At 37.6% G+C, this 16,388-nt stretch overlaps 1 protein-coding gene across 1 annotated transcript; it reads left to right on the top strand.

The window, feature by feature from the left end:
* The first annotated feature begins 1,486 nt into the window (after positions 1–1,486).
* zbtb41 (zinc finger and BTB domain containing 41) lies at positions 1,487–16,312 on the top strand. Its single transcript, XM_038283544.1, has 11 exons — positions 1,487–1,800; positions 5,079–6,196; positions 6,281–6,488; positions 9,407–9,476; positions 9,608–9,755; positions 9,973–10,102; positions 11,787–11,882; positions 11,990–12,096; positions 12,205–12,310; positions 12,418–12,506; positions 15,340–16,312. Exons 2-11 carry the CDS (start codon positions 5,110–5,112, stop codon positions 15,954–15,956), a joined length of 2,658 nt encoding a protein of 885 aa, XP_038139472.1. The 5' UTR covers positions 1,487–1,800; positions 5,079–5,109; the 3' UTR covers positions 15,957–16,312.
* The last annotated feature ends 76 nt before the right edge of the window (positions 16,313–16,388 follow it).

Consider the following 16,388-nt stretch of genomic DNA (forward strand, 5'->3'; position numbering starts at 1 on the left):
TCTTCAATTTTAGATCACAAACATCTGGAGGATACTTGCACGTGGAACTCCATCGTCATCTACTCCCCTTAATGCAGCTATGCGTTCAGAGCAACGCTTTGCCTGGGTTATGTTAGATAGAAGAGATTAAGCTAATTCACTTACACAGTCTTACACATTAAACATGTTGGGGAGGGGAGGGTTGCACTGGGGAGGCTAATCTCAGCAGCTACAAGCATGTTCCCAAACACAAAAGAGATGTTATGTAAGAGACTGCAACGGGATTTTTTTATGGCATCTCACGGAGCAACACCTAAACGTGCGAGATTTCTAAGCGATGAACTTGAACTTAGATTATATTTTTTTAAAAGAGCAATGTACAACTCAAAGATAAAGTGGGACAAAAAAACTATTCAGTCAGCTACTGATTGTGCAGGTTTCCTACTTGGAAAGATGAGAGGTCTGTAATTCTCATCATCGTTTAACTGAGACAAAGTGAGGAAAATCCAAGAAATCACATTGAGGATCGCCAAATACTTTTGTTCTTTATTATTCTTCCTTTAACACAGATCGGTCATCCTGTCCGTTTTGCACAAAACCAGACCCAAAGCATGATGCTTTCACCCCATTGCTTCATAGTAGGTATGACGCTTTTCATTCTCTAAACGAGAGTTACATTTCTGCCAAAAAGTTCTATCTTGATTTAATCTCACCTCATGATTTTCTCTCCGTCTTCTTCAGCTCTCTGACAAACCTTTTTAGCAGGGAGTCACACCTGGCTAGGCAGGATGCAAGTCCCTTTGGTGGTAGTGTGCTACTGATGGTAGTGTTTGTTCCTTTGGTCCAAGCTGAAGAAAGTGAGCAGAGTGGTGAGAACAGCAGAGGAGATCATTGGGGCTCCTCTTCCGTCCATTAAAGACATTATTCCATCCGCCATCAGACAGCTGAACTGTTTAAAAAAACTCTAAATCATGTCACAGACTCTGCATTACACTAAAATACTGCATATTTGGCTGCTGAATGCACTATGGAACTGATGAATGCATGCATATTTTGGCCAAAGCTGAAACGAAAAAAATGCAAATATCGACCAAAAATATCAGCTGGCTAATGCATCAGTCTACATCTACTTTTGTTTTCTGCAAATATGTTACTCTTAGTAGCATTTTCTTCACTGGTGAAAAGATTCTGATGAAAAACAATAATGTAACAATTGGTAAAAATAATAATAATGATAACTTCAATTTAAAAATTAATAAAATGACTTATTTGGACGACAAACAAAACATCAAATGTTGGTATGTCTGGCTTTAATCCAGCCTCTATTTGGTTGGGGAGAGTAATTTGTTTTTTAATGATATGGTGAGGAGAGTATGGGGCATCATTCTGTTGGAAAAAAGTAAACTAAATGCGGCATTGATCCTAGATTAGAGTTCCAAAATCCGAGGGGAAGGGAACGCAGCACGAGTTGAAGCAGTCTGAACTACATTACCCATGATTCCTTACTGTCAGCAAGGCTTTGAAATGTCAGTGCATTAAACCATGTAAGCAAAGGTAGCTTGACGTTATAAGTTTTAGAGATAAAACAGAAGTATTGTTATTTTTAAAACATTAGGACGTTTCGTTGAGCTTTACGCAACTTTACGTCTGCAATGGAGGAAAGCAGGAGCCAATGGGGGAGCGCTTTGTTTCGGCGTCCGACATTGCTGGTGGGGCGTTGCAGCTAGTTGCTCAGGAAATTATTATGCCCTCTATATTTTTCCCATTTTCTCCTCGCCTGTGCTAAAATACGTCAAAATGGAGGCATCTCTGGCGTGATTGGTAAGATATTTTTGATACGTCCCGATTGAAAAAAGTGACTTGATGAGGAAACGGGAAAGGTCGTTTGTCGACGCTCTCCTCGGAGGGGGGCCCGCCCGTCAGATAACAGCAGAGGGGGGCTCCTGGAGGTGGAGGGGGGGTTTATAAACACAGTCTGTCAAGAATGAAGCAGAATCAGTGCAGGTTGGTTTAGTTCTGCGAAACACTCGACAGCAATAAACCTTAAAGAACGTCTTAAACGGCGTTACTACGCTGTATTATTACGGAAATTCTTCATTTTACTAAAACTTGTTACGCTTTAGCTATTTTTAACATCTATCAACGTAGTATTTGAGGATTGTTCAAAATCTTTTGATGCAGTGACAGCCAGGGCCGGACCAGGGATGATTAATTGGGTGCCCAGGTAAAGACACTCAGTCATCAGGGGCGGCTCTAGACAGGGGCCATCAAGAGACAGTCCCCATCCAGAACTGGTTTCGTTTTATGGCCCCGAGTATTAGGGCCAGGCTAGAGATTTTTTTTCCTTCTATTTCGAGATTAAAGACGTAACATTACGAGATTGAAGTCGAAAAATTACGAGAATAAAGCCATAAAATTACGGGATTAAAGCCATAAAATTACCAGAATTAAGTCGTAATATTATGAGAATAAAGTCGTAAAATTACGGGAATAAATTCATAAAATTTTGAGAATAAATTCGTAACATGACGGGAATAAAGTCGTTAAATTATGAGAATAAAGTCAGAAAATTACGAGGATAAAGTCGTAATGTTACGAGAATAAAGTAATAAAATTATGGGAGTAAAGTCTTAAAATTATGAGAATAAAATCGTAATATTACAAGAATTAAGTCGTAAAATTATGACAATAAAGTCGTAAAATTATGAGAATACAGTCATTATATTACAAGAATTAAGTTGTAAATTTATGAGAATAAAGTCGCAACGAGAATAGTCATAAAATTAGGAGAATAAAGTCCAAAAATTAGGAGAATAAAGTCAAAAAATTACGAGAATTAAGTCATAATATGAGAATAAAGTAATAAAATTATGGGAATAAAGTCCTAAAATTATGAGAATAAAGTCATTCTATAACAAGATTTAAGTCGTAAAATTATGACAATAAAGTCGTAAAATTATGAGAATAAAGTCATTCTATAACAAGAATTAAGTCGTAAAATTATGAGAATAAAGTTAAGATGAATTACTCATAAAATTACAAGAATAAAGTCGTAAAATTACGAGAATAAAGTCATAATATGAGAATAAAATTATGGGAATAAAGTCATAAAATTATGGGAATAAAGTCATAATATTACAAGAATAAAGTCGTAAAATTATGAGAATAAAGTTACGGTGAATTAGTCATAAAATTACGAGAATAAAGCCGTAAAATTACGAGAATAAAGTCGCAACGAGAATAGTCATAAAATTACGAGAATAAAGTCGAAAAATTACGAGAATAAAATCATAAAATTACGAGAATAAAGTTGTAATATCATGACAATAAATTTGTAAGATTACGAGAATAAAGTTGTTAAATTACGAGAATAAAGTCGTAAAATTACAAGAATAAAGTCATAAAATTACGAGAATTAAGTTCCAAAAAAACGAGAATAATGTCGTAAAACTACGAGAATAAAGTCGTAATATTATGAGAATAAAGTCATACAATTACGGGAATAAAGTCGTAATATTACAAGTATGAAGTCATAAAATTACGAGAATAAAGTCGCAAAAAAACAAGAATAATGTCGTAAAACTACGAGAATTAAATCATAATTTTATGAGAAAAAAGTCATAAAACTACAAGAATAAAGTCGTAATATTACGAGAATAAAGTCATAAAATTACGGGAATAAAGTCCTAAAGTCCTCCAGATCAAACCAAGGCTCTTGGTTTGATCCGGAAGAAGCGGCCGGCGGTAAACTTTTTTTCTTCTTCATTTCGGCCAGAGGCAACATGGCAACATCAAACAGACAGGGGTGCTTTACTTGCTGTGATCGGCTCAGTTGTTTCACCCAGTCTGATAAGAGGAAAAACTCTAATAGCTGTCTGTTAGTAGCTAACTAGCTAAGAGCATAGAATATACTTAAGTGGTAGAGGCATTAATATAGATCTACAATATTACAAAAAACAACAACTTAAAATGTTAAAATATGATGTGTGCAGAATTAATAGCAACATAAAGCTATACAATCAAAAGCATAACGTATATATGAAGGATATGACAACAACTTTAAAAGACAATAGGAAAAAAGAATAAATGTTAACGTCAAGAATATGTACCCTAAGATTATTAAAATAACGTGATAAACTTCATCATTTAATTAATTACCAGGTCCAGCAGAGGGCGCCCAAGGCAGTTACCTTTGACACCTGTCAGTAAAGTTGTCCATGATGTGGAGTGATTTTTTTCTGCGATTGTCGTTGAAAACAAAAAACATTTTTTGTAAATAAAAATAAAATGTAAAAGATCCCAAACCAAATTTTAGAAAAACCTCAAATGAAAAATAGATTTTAAAAATAGATTTGCGACATCTTCTCAGATGTTTTTAAAATAATGAAATAGTTTATTTTATTTTCATATTTTATCTTTCCAGTTTTTATTTAACTTTTTTTTTTTTTTCAAAAGTCCCTTTTCCAGAATTTTACAGATTTCTGTCGGTCTGCAGAATGTTAGCAAAAACATCGTATTGGTCAATGTGAGGATCAAGACAGAGCGTTTAAAGTGAAGACAGTGTGATCTATAAAATGCAGTTTCAAAAGAACGTAATCCATTGAATTAACTCTGAAAATAAAAAAAATTAAGAAAACATTAGAAATTTGTCAAAGAATAAAATATGAAAAAAGTTAGAGAAAAAGCAAGGTTACTTTCAAACCCTTTTTAATATACAATTTTATTTTCCTGCTTTTTTATTTCCTGATTACAATTTTTATATTTTTTTTTTATAAATTTCCATTTATAAAACACATTCTTTCCTTACCACAATAATGGAACAACTTTCGCCCCATAAAAGCCCACACCTCCTTTAATAGGACTTATTAAATGTTCTTGTATTTTTAGTTTAAAATTTTAAAAGTTCCTAAAAAAGCTTCCTAAAATCTAAATAATAAAAAAAAAATCTAAATGAAAATTTCTGATCCTTTTGACCACAGATGAATGGCTCTGAGCTGTCCTCTGTGAGATTTTTAAGACTAACGGCTCCCCCTGCTGGTGTGAATGTACGTAGCTTTGCTTGGCTTCATCACTTCTGTTTCATTTCTTCTGTTTTCCAGCTCTGATCCATTTTACCTGAAAACCTTCAGGATGAAGAAAAAGCTGAACAGCGGCGCTCTTTCACGGCGTGGGAGGCCGGTCGCAGACCCCTCCACTGCGGAGGGATGCATCGTCCCATCAAACTTCAAAACCACCCAGGAGTCACCCGTCCCTCTCAAAAGCCTCGCTATGTCGCAGCGCGGTGACAGCCTCCTCGCTTTCTTGAACGAGGACCGGAGCGTGCAGAAGTTCTGCGACGTGTCTGTGTGGGTGGGTGGAAGGGCCTACAGGGCCCACAAGGCGGTCCTGGCTCACGGGAGCAGCTACTTCCACGCGGAGCTGTCTAAGAGTCCAGCTAGCGAGTCTCACTTCACTCTGGAACATGTGGAAGATTCAGTTTTCCAGTATCTGCTTGGCTTTCTGTACACGTCGGAGTGTGTCGTTGCAGAGACCGACCTCCCGGCTGTAGCTGAAGCCGCCAGATTTTTGGACATGGTGGACGTAGTAAAGCTGTTATGCGAGGACGGTAAAGCTGCTCCTCCCCAGGCTGAAATGAGTTGTGCTTCTGAGTTAGTTCCCTCCTGTGTCTCTGTGGGAGCAGATGTTGAGATCCAGAGCATCCAGTCAAGCAGCAAAATCTCCCTGGAGTGCAGTGCTGCTGAGAGTTCAGCTCAGGTAGGAACCAGGCTGAAGAGTACGACCATGAGGAGATCAGCTCGTACAAGAAGAACACCCGTTAAATATAAGAAAGATGATGGGAAATACCCCATCAGCAGCCCTAACGAGCAAGAAGAAGCTGAATCACCGGGGAAACGAGATAAAAACCAGGTGAAAGCTACAGAGGAAAATCGAGATGCGATGGAGGGACCAGCTCAGGGGGACGAGGTAGGGGAGGAGGACGCTGAGGAGGTCGAGCAAGGAGATGTTAACAGCGGGGCTGTTAGCACTGCAGAGGACTACTCACACGCTGAGCAGACAGAGCCACCATCTGGGCCCGATCGGGAAGTTCAAACGCCACCGGGAGCAAAAACCAACCAGAGCCCAGAGTACCCAGAGGGTCTGGCTCCGGTTATCATCCAAACGTCCAGCAAGAAGACTCTCCAGTGTCCCAAATGTGAAAAGACGTTTGATCGTGCAGGTGGGTTCCTCCCAGAGTTTCCTTTTATGCAGATGATAACTGACTTCTAGGATTTATGGCCTGATTTGATTTTTAATTATTTAGGGAAATATGAGAGTCACACCAGAGTCCATACTGGGGAGAAGCCTTTCCAGTGTGACATCTGCCTCCAGTGCTACTCCACCAAGTCCAACCTGACTGTTCACAAGAAGAGGCACGCTAGCGACGCTCCCATTCCAAAGAAGGAGCACAAATGTCCCTTCTGCAACAAACTCCATGCCAGCAAAAAGACTCTGGCAAAGCACATCAGGAGGTAAGACGTCGAGCCAGTTCCGAAAATCAGCAACACATATCTGGGATTGGTTGTGATGTTTAGCGCTCATATAGAGCTTGGATGATCACACTTGACACAATTTTCTGTATTTCGGCTTTTTTCTGTATCTCTGCTTCTGTCTCCTTGAACCCCAGTCGGCCTCAGCAGATGGCCGCTCACACTGAGCCTGGTTCTGCTGGAGGTTTCTTCCTGTTAAAAGGGAGTTTTTCCTCTCCACTGTTGCTATAAGCATGTACGATGTGAAGGATTTCCTACGAGCCAATGAGTCGATGCAATCAACTGGTTTTCCTTACATAGAAAACTTTGAATCAATTTGACTGCATGATCTGGTTGAATTGTCTCTGTAAAGTGCCTTGAGATGACATGTGTTGTGATTTGCCGCTATATAACTAAACTGAATTGAATTATAATCTGTTGAAGTCGCATGTGGGTAATAGTTTCAGCGACAGAGGATCTGCTCAGATCTGCTCATCCTGCCTAGTCGGAGCTCGTCTTTATGCAGTCGGTGTAACATGAAAAAAAATCGGATCTGTGATTAAAAAGTCTGATGTAACGGGTAGGGGTGTAAACAATAATTGTTTTGTATCGATGCATCGATCCAACAGCCGACGATTCGATGCATCGACACGTCCGCAAGAGAATCGATTCATGTTTTTTTTTTCCTCCGATCTATTTTTATCCATTTGCTCCTGGACGTAATTCTCCCTCCCGTGCTGCGGTGGCGCTAAACCTATTTTGCCCTCCTACCTCGCTTCCTGGTTATACTCTTACAGCAGTTTGTTGCAGTGAGCTTGACACAGACATTTTTAAATTATGCTCAATATTGAAGCGTGGTCTGAGCTACACACTGTGGGTCTAGATACGGCCGAGGCGGCGAGGAAGTGGGGGCGAGTTTAGTCCGACGACGGAGGGACGTGAGGGCCAAAAAGAGCGGAGATCTAGGTGGAAAAAGGATCCCAGCGTTCTCACGCACCTCGCTCTTCTAGCGGGTCAAACTTCACGAGTTGTTTTCCGCAATTTCGGTCATAAAAACAAAACAAGCCGGCCTCCTGTCTGAAGCACTGTCCTGTAAGGTGTAAAAAAAAAAAAAAAAAAAAAAAAAATTAATCAAATGGAAACGAATCGTATTGTGGTGTATTCCTGAGTATCGAAAATAATCGAATCGTTGGGTCAGGAAAACGATACTGAATCGAATCGCCATGATGGGTGTGATTTACACCCTTAGTAACGGGTGTGACCTCAGCTTTAGACTCAGGTCAAAATAATCCCTATTGGAATCGACCTTAAGAGAACCTTCATTGCTCTAGTTTGTGGCGATAAAGCTGATCCTGACTGAGATCCAATAGAATCAAATGTTTTATACGGCATCCTGCCAGGGTCAGTTTTTCCATATGTTGATTGTATGTTCAGCTTAAATAAACATCTCAAAATTATATAGAAACAAACACTTTTTTCTGAAAAAGTGCTTTAGAAATGTTTTTGGTGAAATGAAACCAAATAAGAGTAAATGAAACATATTTTTAATTATGAATTGATTAGGACACTTTAAATGGCTGCCATACTCTAAAATGTAATCATAGAAGCTATTTCTGGCACTTACTAAAGTTAACAGGAAGGTCCATGCCTGTAAAGCAAAACTGATATATAACTAAAGGGAGTTTTTCTTTAAATGCATGTATTTTTACTAAATTTATATAGGTAAGTAAGACAATTTGTCAATGGAATAAGATAATTTAAGCTTAAAATACCTAAGAATAATCTCTATTATCTGATTTAAAGATTTATTTAATAACCAGTTCTTCTGTGCTCATGCAGATGTAGAAATTGTTTAAAACACATTTCCAATTGTGGTAAAATACTTCAAAAATTAAATAGATATATTTTCCCTTTTTCACAGTTTGCCAGACAAAAAATAATTTATTTGTAAAATCAAAATAAAATCCATTATTTTATTTCAAGTGCAGAACTAATTATCTTAATTTAAAGGAAAAGATACATGTCCCATTGGCAGATCATCAAATTAAGGGCAGATGCACTTATTTTAAGAAATCTCTACTTAATATCTTGATCAGGTTTTGCAGTTCAGTTGTCTTTAAAGAGAAAACCGGGCATTTTTAAGTTAGACATTTATTGGTGCCTCTGGTTCTTTTCCTCACTGCTCTGTGAAAACATTTCACAAAGGACAAGACATAGCTCGTGACGAGGGTTTGCAAATATAAAAATTGATAAACATCCTTAGTTTGGTCCATAAATATCACCCTGATCAACAGATATGTCGCTCAGATGACGCGGAGAGTCTTTGGAAATGAAACAGATGAATTTTTCACACGAATCTCCTAATGTGATGTGGCGGTTTAAACTTCCTGTTTTTTTTTTTAATTCATTTATTTTTTATTTATTTATTTATTTTTTAATATAAAAAAAAAATTAACTACCTGTTTTTTTTTTGTTTTTTTTTTATTTATTTTTTAATTTATTTTTTAATCTAAATGAATTTTTTTTTTTAAAGAATTAACTTGCTGTTGTTTTTATTTATTTATTTTATTATTTATTTATATATTTTTTAATCTAAATAAAAAATTTAAAAAAAAAATTAACTTGCTGTTTTTATATTTATTTTTTATTTATTTATTTTTTAATCTAAATAAAAAAAATGTTTAAAAAATTAACTTGCTGTTTTTTATTTTTTTATTTTTTATTTATTTCTTTATTTATTTTTTAATCTAACTAAAAAAAAAATTACTTGCTGTTTTTTTATTTATTTATTTATTTTTTTTTTTTTTTATTATATATTTTTTATTTTTTTTACTTAAATAAAAAAAAATAATAATAATAATAAACTTGCTGTTTGTGCCTGTTCATAATAACATATGTATAAAACGTTTTATGTGTTTTAGGTTTCATCCCGATCAGACGCAGGAGTTCTTTGATGCCAAAAAAAAGAAAAGTGACGGCTGGAAATGTGCAGTAAGAGCCGCCTACACATTTATCACATATCAGAGACTGATAAGGATATTTACATTAGATTAGAGCGTTATTCTACACAACACTACATGGAAATATGTTTAAAACCTTCCCTGTCTTGAACTGTCTGACAGATATGCTCAAAGACATTCAGCCGCAGGCCTCACCTCCAGGAGCACATGATCCTGCACACGCAGGACCGGCCGTTCAAATGCACGTTCTGCGATGAGTTCTTTAAGTCCAGGTTTGCAAGGCTGAAGCACCAAGAAAAATATCACCTAGGTGAGATACATACAGTATCAAGAACACCTTTTATTTTGCTTGTCCAAATGCTTTTCTACTTTACAGATTTCATTCTAAAAACCAAAAAAAGTAATAAAAAAAACAACAATCTCTAACTGACTTCACAGCTCTCATTATAAACAGCTACTCCCATTTTAGTGTTATTAAAAAGTGTTGAATTAGAATAGATTCTTTTGTTTTTATCCCCCATGCACAGGTCCGTTTCCCTGTGAGATCTGTGGACGTAAGTTCAATGACACCGGCAACAAGAAGAGGCACATTGAGTGCACACATGGGGGCAAAAGAAAGTGGACCTGCTTCGTTTGTGGGAAATCAGTCAGGGAAAGGTACAATTTGATCCTGGTTTCTCTGTGATTTGCACAATATTAAATATCCAGTTACAATAAACATGTGGATAAACAATGATCATGATGATATGGATTTGGATTTATCAACAATTTCCTCATTCCATACTATTTAACCGCGTTCCTACCTCTTTCTGTGAGCTGGTTTACTGAAAGTTAATGTTTTTAAAGCTAAAATCAGGAAAATGTTTTCTTTTTTTACAAAGATAATTTCCTCAACCTCTATTTCTGTTACCATAGTAACATTCTCCCCAGAGTTAACGTTGGTATTCCTCAACGAATTCTGAGTTTACCCTGTTTGTACCCCCTTTTACCCTCGTGGTTTTATTTTTTGATTTAGTTACAAGATTTTTCTCCTAGTTCTTGTACGAACTGTAGGAAGGAAATCATTTACTAGGTTTTAAAAACATAGCTTGTCCTTTTGACGAGAATCCAATTGAATTTAATTCACAGATAATTAAATATTTATAAGGGGAGGGTTCTCAGACCGTGTACCTCTCATATTCAGAAAGTTACCTTTATAAGCGCTACCGCTTCACCTCATAGTCTATCACATACACCCAGACCTTAACTCTAACTAAGGTTAGAGTCTGGGCTGCTGGCAGCAGAGCAACAATGAGATCTTATGAGGTTTTCCTACGGCTAGGAAATATATATATTTTAAAAATATCAAGATGTTTTTATAGATGGCATAGAGTCTATATGGTTTGTATCGAGATGGTTTATGTTTATAAGTGCTAGTAAGTGGTCATGATCTCATGTCTACTGCTGTTTGTTAGAAAATGGGCCTGTGGGACATTTAGGTTAAAGATTCAATTTAGAAATGTCTTTTATAATGAAGTTATGGAAAGAAAAACCTATCCAAATAAATAAAATATATTGGCATACAATTTAAAAATATTGAGTTAGTGTTTGTTAATTTACATCCCGGAAGGAAGGAAGGAAGGAAGGAAGGAAGGAAGGAAGGAAGGAAGGAAGGAAGGAAGGAAGGAAGGAAGGAAGGAAGGAAGGAAGGAAGGGAGGAAGGAAGGGAGGAAGGAAGGAAGGAAGGAAGGAAGGGAGGAAGGAAGGAAGGAAGGAATCTTAAGAAATGACAATAGGAAGGAAGGAAGGAAGGAAGGAAGGAAGGAAGGAAGGAAGGAAGGAAGGAAGGAATCTTAAGAAATGACAATAGGAAGGAAGGAAGGAAGGAATCTTAAGAAATGATGGTAGGAAGGAAGGAAGGAAGGAATCTTAAGAAATTACAATAGGAAGGAAGGAAGGAAGGAATCTTAAGAAATGACGGTAGGAAGGAAGGAAGGAAGGAAGGAAGGAAGGAAGGAAGGAAGGAAGGAAGGAAGGAAGGAAGGAAGGAAGGAAGGAAGGAATCTTAAGAATTGACAAAAGGAAGGACGGAAGGAAGGAATCTTAGGAAATGACAAAAGGAAGGAATGAAGGAAGGAATCTTAGGAAATGACTAAATCTGATTGATGTATAATTTATTCCAGTCATAATGTGTTTTTGGACTTCTGAAGCAAAACTGGTTGCGATGACATTAACTTAGGGGTGTCAGAGGAAAATAAGGCATGATTGACAAATGAAATTTTAAAAACTATAAATCGATTTCCCTTCAATTCATGGTTTTATTTAAATTTATAGCCAAAGTTTATTTCCTTTCTCCCATCAGGACGACGTTAAGGGAGCACTTGCGTATCCACAGCGGAGAGAAACCTCACCTCTGCAGCATCTGTGGGCAAAGTTTCCGTCACAGCAGCTCCTACAGGTGGGAGGTCTTTTTTGTAAACCATCTTTCTTCCGATTACAAATACTCCATACTTTCAGTTTGGCTGGTTGTGGCACTGAAAACCTCACCTGTTTGTTTTTGGAAAGACTTCACCTCAGAGTCCACCACGATGACAAGCGCTACGAGTGTGACGAATGTGGGAAAACCTTCATTCGGCACGATCACCTGACTAAGCATCAGAAAATACATTCTGGTAAATACTCTGAAAATTACTGTCCTCAATTCCTTACATCAACCTTACCGAAGTAAGGCCTTATTGCCATCCAGTGTTGCATTCAATGCAGTCTGCGTTTGCTTTTAGGTGAGAAAGCACACCAGTGTGAAGAATGCGGAAAGTGCTTCAGGCGCCATGATCATCTAACGGTTCACTACAAAAGCGTTCATTTGGGAGAGAAAGTTTGGCAGAAGTGTGTCCTACAAACCAACAATCTGTTTTGTTTGGTTCTAGTGATATTCTGTTACTCTTCCTCTCACAAACCTGTCATGCTTCTGTCTCTGGTGGTTTTGTTCTCAGATATAAGACTGCTCTGCATCAGTGTGAGGTCTGCAAAAAAGAATTCAAAGGAAAGTCCAGTTTGGAAATGCACTTCAGGACTCACTCCGGTAAATCTTTACGTTTGCTTCAAAATATAAAGTATATAAGTGAAGACAGGAAGGTTGAATACTTTCATGATCAATGTTGTCATAAACCATATGATTTACTTTAGCCACAACATTGTAATTAAAGGATAACCAGTACAAGTTGGTCTTAGTTTGAATATTTAGGAGACGAACTGCATCTTAAGCTGCCTGAACTGAGGCCTTGTCCACATGTAGCAGGATGTCTTGGAAAATTTAGACATTTTTTTTTAGGTTATTCAGTTGAATTCAGTTTATTTCTATAGCGCCAATTCACAACACATGTCATCTCGAGGCACTTTACAGAGACAATTCAACCAGATCATGCAGTCAAATTGATTCAAAATTTTCTATCTAAGAAAAACCAGTTGATTGCATTGGCTCATTGACTCTTCAGCAATCCCTCACACTAAGCATGCTTGTAGCGACAGTGAAGAGGAAAAACTCCCTTTTAACAGGAAGAAATCTCCAGCAGAACCAGGCTCGGAGTGAGCGGCCATCTGCTGAGGCCGACTGGGGTTCAAGGAGATAGAAGCAGACACACTGCAAAAAATGTAAATCTAAATAAGTCATTAGTTCTTACAATAAGTTCTTTTTTTCTCGAATTGAGGAGGTAAGAGAGAAACTTTGCCAATGGAACAAGACAATTTACATTTGAAATAAGAAAAAAACAATTGCATTGTCTTATTTCAAGTGCATAATATCTAATTATCTTAATTCAAGTGTTAAAATACTCATTCCATTGGCAAACTATCGTATTTACTTGCTCAAATTAAGGGTAGATACACTTGATTTAAGACATTTTTACTTAATTTCATATTATTTTTGCAGTGAGCAGAGCAATGGAAAAAAATCTAAATCTAGATAAGTCAGTTTTTCTTAAAATAGGTGCATTTGTTCTTGGATTGAGGGGGTAAAAGTGACATTTTGCCAATGAAACAAGACAATTTACACTTTAAATAAGAAAACACAATTACATTGTCTTATTTTAAGTGCATTTTATCTAATAATCTTATTTTAAGAGTAAAAATACTCTTTCCTTTGGCAAACTATCTAATTTACCTACTCAAATTAAGGGTAAATACACTGAATTTAAGAAATTGTTACTTATTTCTAGACCGTTTTTCCAGTGAGAAACGGGGCAGAAAGGTGTTAATGACAGCAACTCAACTCAAGCTTAAGAGGAGAAGACGAGATTAAGCTACTATAAGGAGAAAAAACAGAGAGAACAAAAAATTAGCCGTTGACCTAACTGAAGAACTGGTAAATGGAGATAGAATACAGCAAAGAGAGGAACAGTAGAGCCTATGTCCTCCAGCAGGCATAGTCTATAGCAGCATGAATATTGAAATGGCTCAGAATAAGATGAGCTACTCTACCTTAAAGGAATAATACACCCAAAACATGATTAGCCTTCATTTTCTACTCACCCCCATGCTGAACAACACTCTGGAGTACTTTTTTGATATCTCAAATGCATCTGGAGATCTGGGAGGCTTCTTGCTGTCTGCTGACATTCAAATAATGGAGGTCTATGGCGCCCGAGGCAGAAAGGTCCATAAAAGTCCACAAAAAATGTGTCAATATTCCTCCATACTGCTCGTCCAAAAAAAAGCGCGTCCTAAAAGCGCGTTCACGAGTCTACGGAAACAGATCGGCAGATCAAACCAGACGAAAGTGCACATTCAGCGTCTGCTCTGCCGATAATGCAAGCGTAGAAGAAGAAATGTGCTGTTTACCTGTGCAAAGAAAGAAACAACGAAAGAAAAATGTCTGAGGACTTCAGTGTTGAGGAAGAGCATGAGTTCTTTGCCGAGCTGAATGCGCACTTTCATCTGGTTTGGTCTGCCGCGGTTTCCGTAGACTCGTGAACGCGCTTTTAGGAAATCCTATACACTACTGTTTATGCTCTAAAAACATTCTAAATGACTTTGTTTCGAGTAAATTCTGGATGCTACCCACTCAGGACACTTGGAATACATTGGACGAGCAGTATGGAGGAATATTGACACGTTTTTTGTGGACTTTTATGGACCTTTCTGCCTCGGGCGCCATAGACCTCCATTATTTGAATGTCAGCAGACAGCAAGAAGCCTCCCAGATCTCCAGATGCATTTGAGATATCAAAAAATTACTCCAGAGTGTTGTTCAGCAGAAAATGAAGGCTAATCATGTTTTGGGTGCACTATTCCTTTAAGCTTTATCAAAAAGAAAATTTTTAAGCACAGCCTGTATCCAGTATAAGCTGTTAGTTTGTTTATTTAAAAAAAATCCCTGTTTGCGCACAAAGTTGTCGCTATTATTTCTCAGATCCGGAAAAGGAAAAAATATATTTCAAAAAAATTATAAACATACGCATAAAAACATACTTCATGTATGTTTTCCTCCGTTGTGCCCCTTCTGTTGTTATAAGAGCCGATGTCACAAGTGAATTTCTCCATTGTGAGATCAATAAAGTTCTATCTAATCTAAATTCTGATAAAAACGGGTCCACCTTCAGAGCATGAAAAGCACATTCAAGACATTTCAAAGCATTTTTTTTACTAAAAAAAAGTGTTACAGATTTTCCTTTTTTTTGGTTTTTACTTCCTGTACTATCTGATGGGTTGAGTCTGTCTAGCATACTGGGTTTGAAATTCATACCACTTTTTACAATGTTGTATTTTAAAGCCATCCAAATCTTTAGAGAACGATCTGACCCAACTGCTGACAAGATTTCCTGTCTTACTTGTCCTACAGGGGAGAACATTTTAAATGCTTAGGAAGAAGGAACACAATGTAAAACATTGCAGTTGTAACTGTATGTTTTTTGCCTCAGGTGAGAAACCTCACAGATGCCCCGAATGCCACCAGACATTTCGGATCAAGAAGACCTTAACGAAGCACATGGTGATTCACTCAGACGCCCGTCCTTTTAACTGTCCACACTGCAGCGCCACTTTTAAACGGAAAGACAAGCTGAAGTACCATGTGGACCATGTGCACAGCGCCAGGTTTACCGAGCCGCAGCCCAGCCAGGAAAAAACTGTTTCTTCTCATTTTGAGGAAACCGAAAAGACATACCACTCTGAACCCAAGGCAGCATCAAGGAGCACCTCTAACACGGCAACCCTCTGCATACCTGTCACTTTAGTCCCTGTTCCCATGGTGGCAGGAGGTCAGGGAGACATGCACCCCCACAGGGCCGCTCTGTCATCCCAGACTCACAGTGTTGCTAATGTTCAGGGGCAGCAGCAGAACCCAGGATACCAAGCTGCTACTGATCTGTCTTTCTTGGAGAAGTACACCCTCACCCCTCAGCCTGCCAACATCGTTCACCCCGTTAGACCCGATCAGATGCTGGACCCTCGAGAGCAGTCCTACCTGGGCTCGCTGCTGGGCCTGGACTCGGCTCCCTCTGTGCAAACTATCTCCACCTCTGACCACAATCGCTGACCGCTCGAAAACATTTAGATTCAAGACGGAACTGTACAGAACCTGAACTTACAGGACAGAATCGACCAAAGAGAAATGTAAATCATCTCATAATCAATTACTGTTTACACCGTCTACTCTGTATATGATTCCTATCTGCATTTAAACAGGTTTTAAGGTCTAATTTGATGACAGTAAAAAAATCATGAAGTGTTTGCAAAGCTTTAAATCAATTTTAAACTTTGTCCTATTAAACAAACAGGTTTATCGCCTTGTTTGCTCCAGATCTTTTTAACTTTATGGTACTTATGTTAATAATTGTTATTTTAATTCCGAGAGGTTTTTTTTTTTTAATAAACAATTAATTAATGAAAAAAAGGATTGAAATCTCTGTGTTTATCTTGTATTTTTACAGAAGTGATATTTCCTGACATTCAGAGGCAATAATTACGA

The sequence above is a fragment of the Cyprinodon tularosa genome, unplaced genomic scaffold (assembly GCF_016077235.1).
Source record: "Cyprinodon tularosa strain WSP-4 unplaced genomic scaffold, ASM1607723v1 ctg195, whole genome shotgun sequence".
Classification (NCBI taxonomy): domain Eukaryota; kingdom Metazoa; phylum Chordata; class Actinopteri; order Cyprinodontiformes; family Cyprinodontidae; genus Cyprinodon; species Cyprinodon tularosa.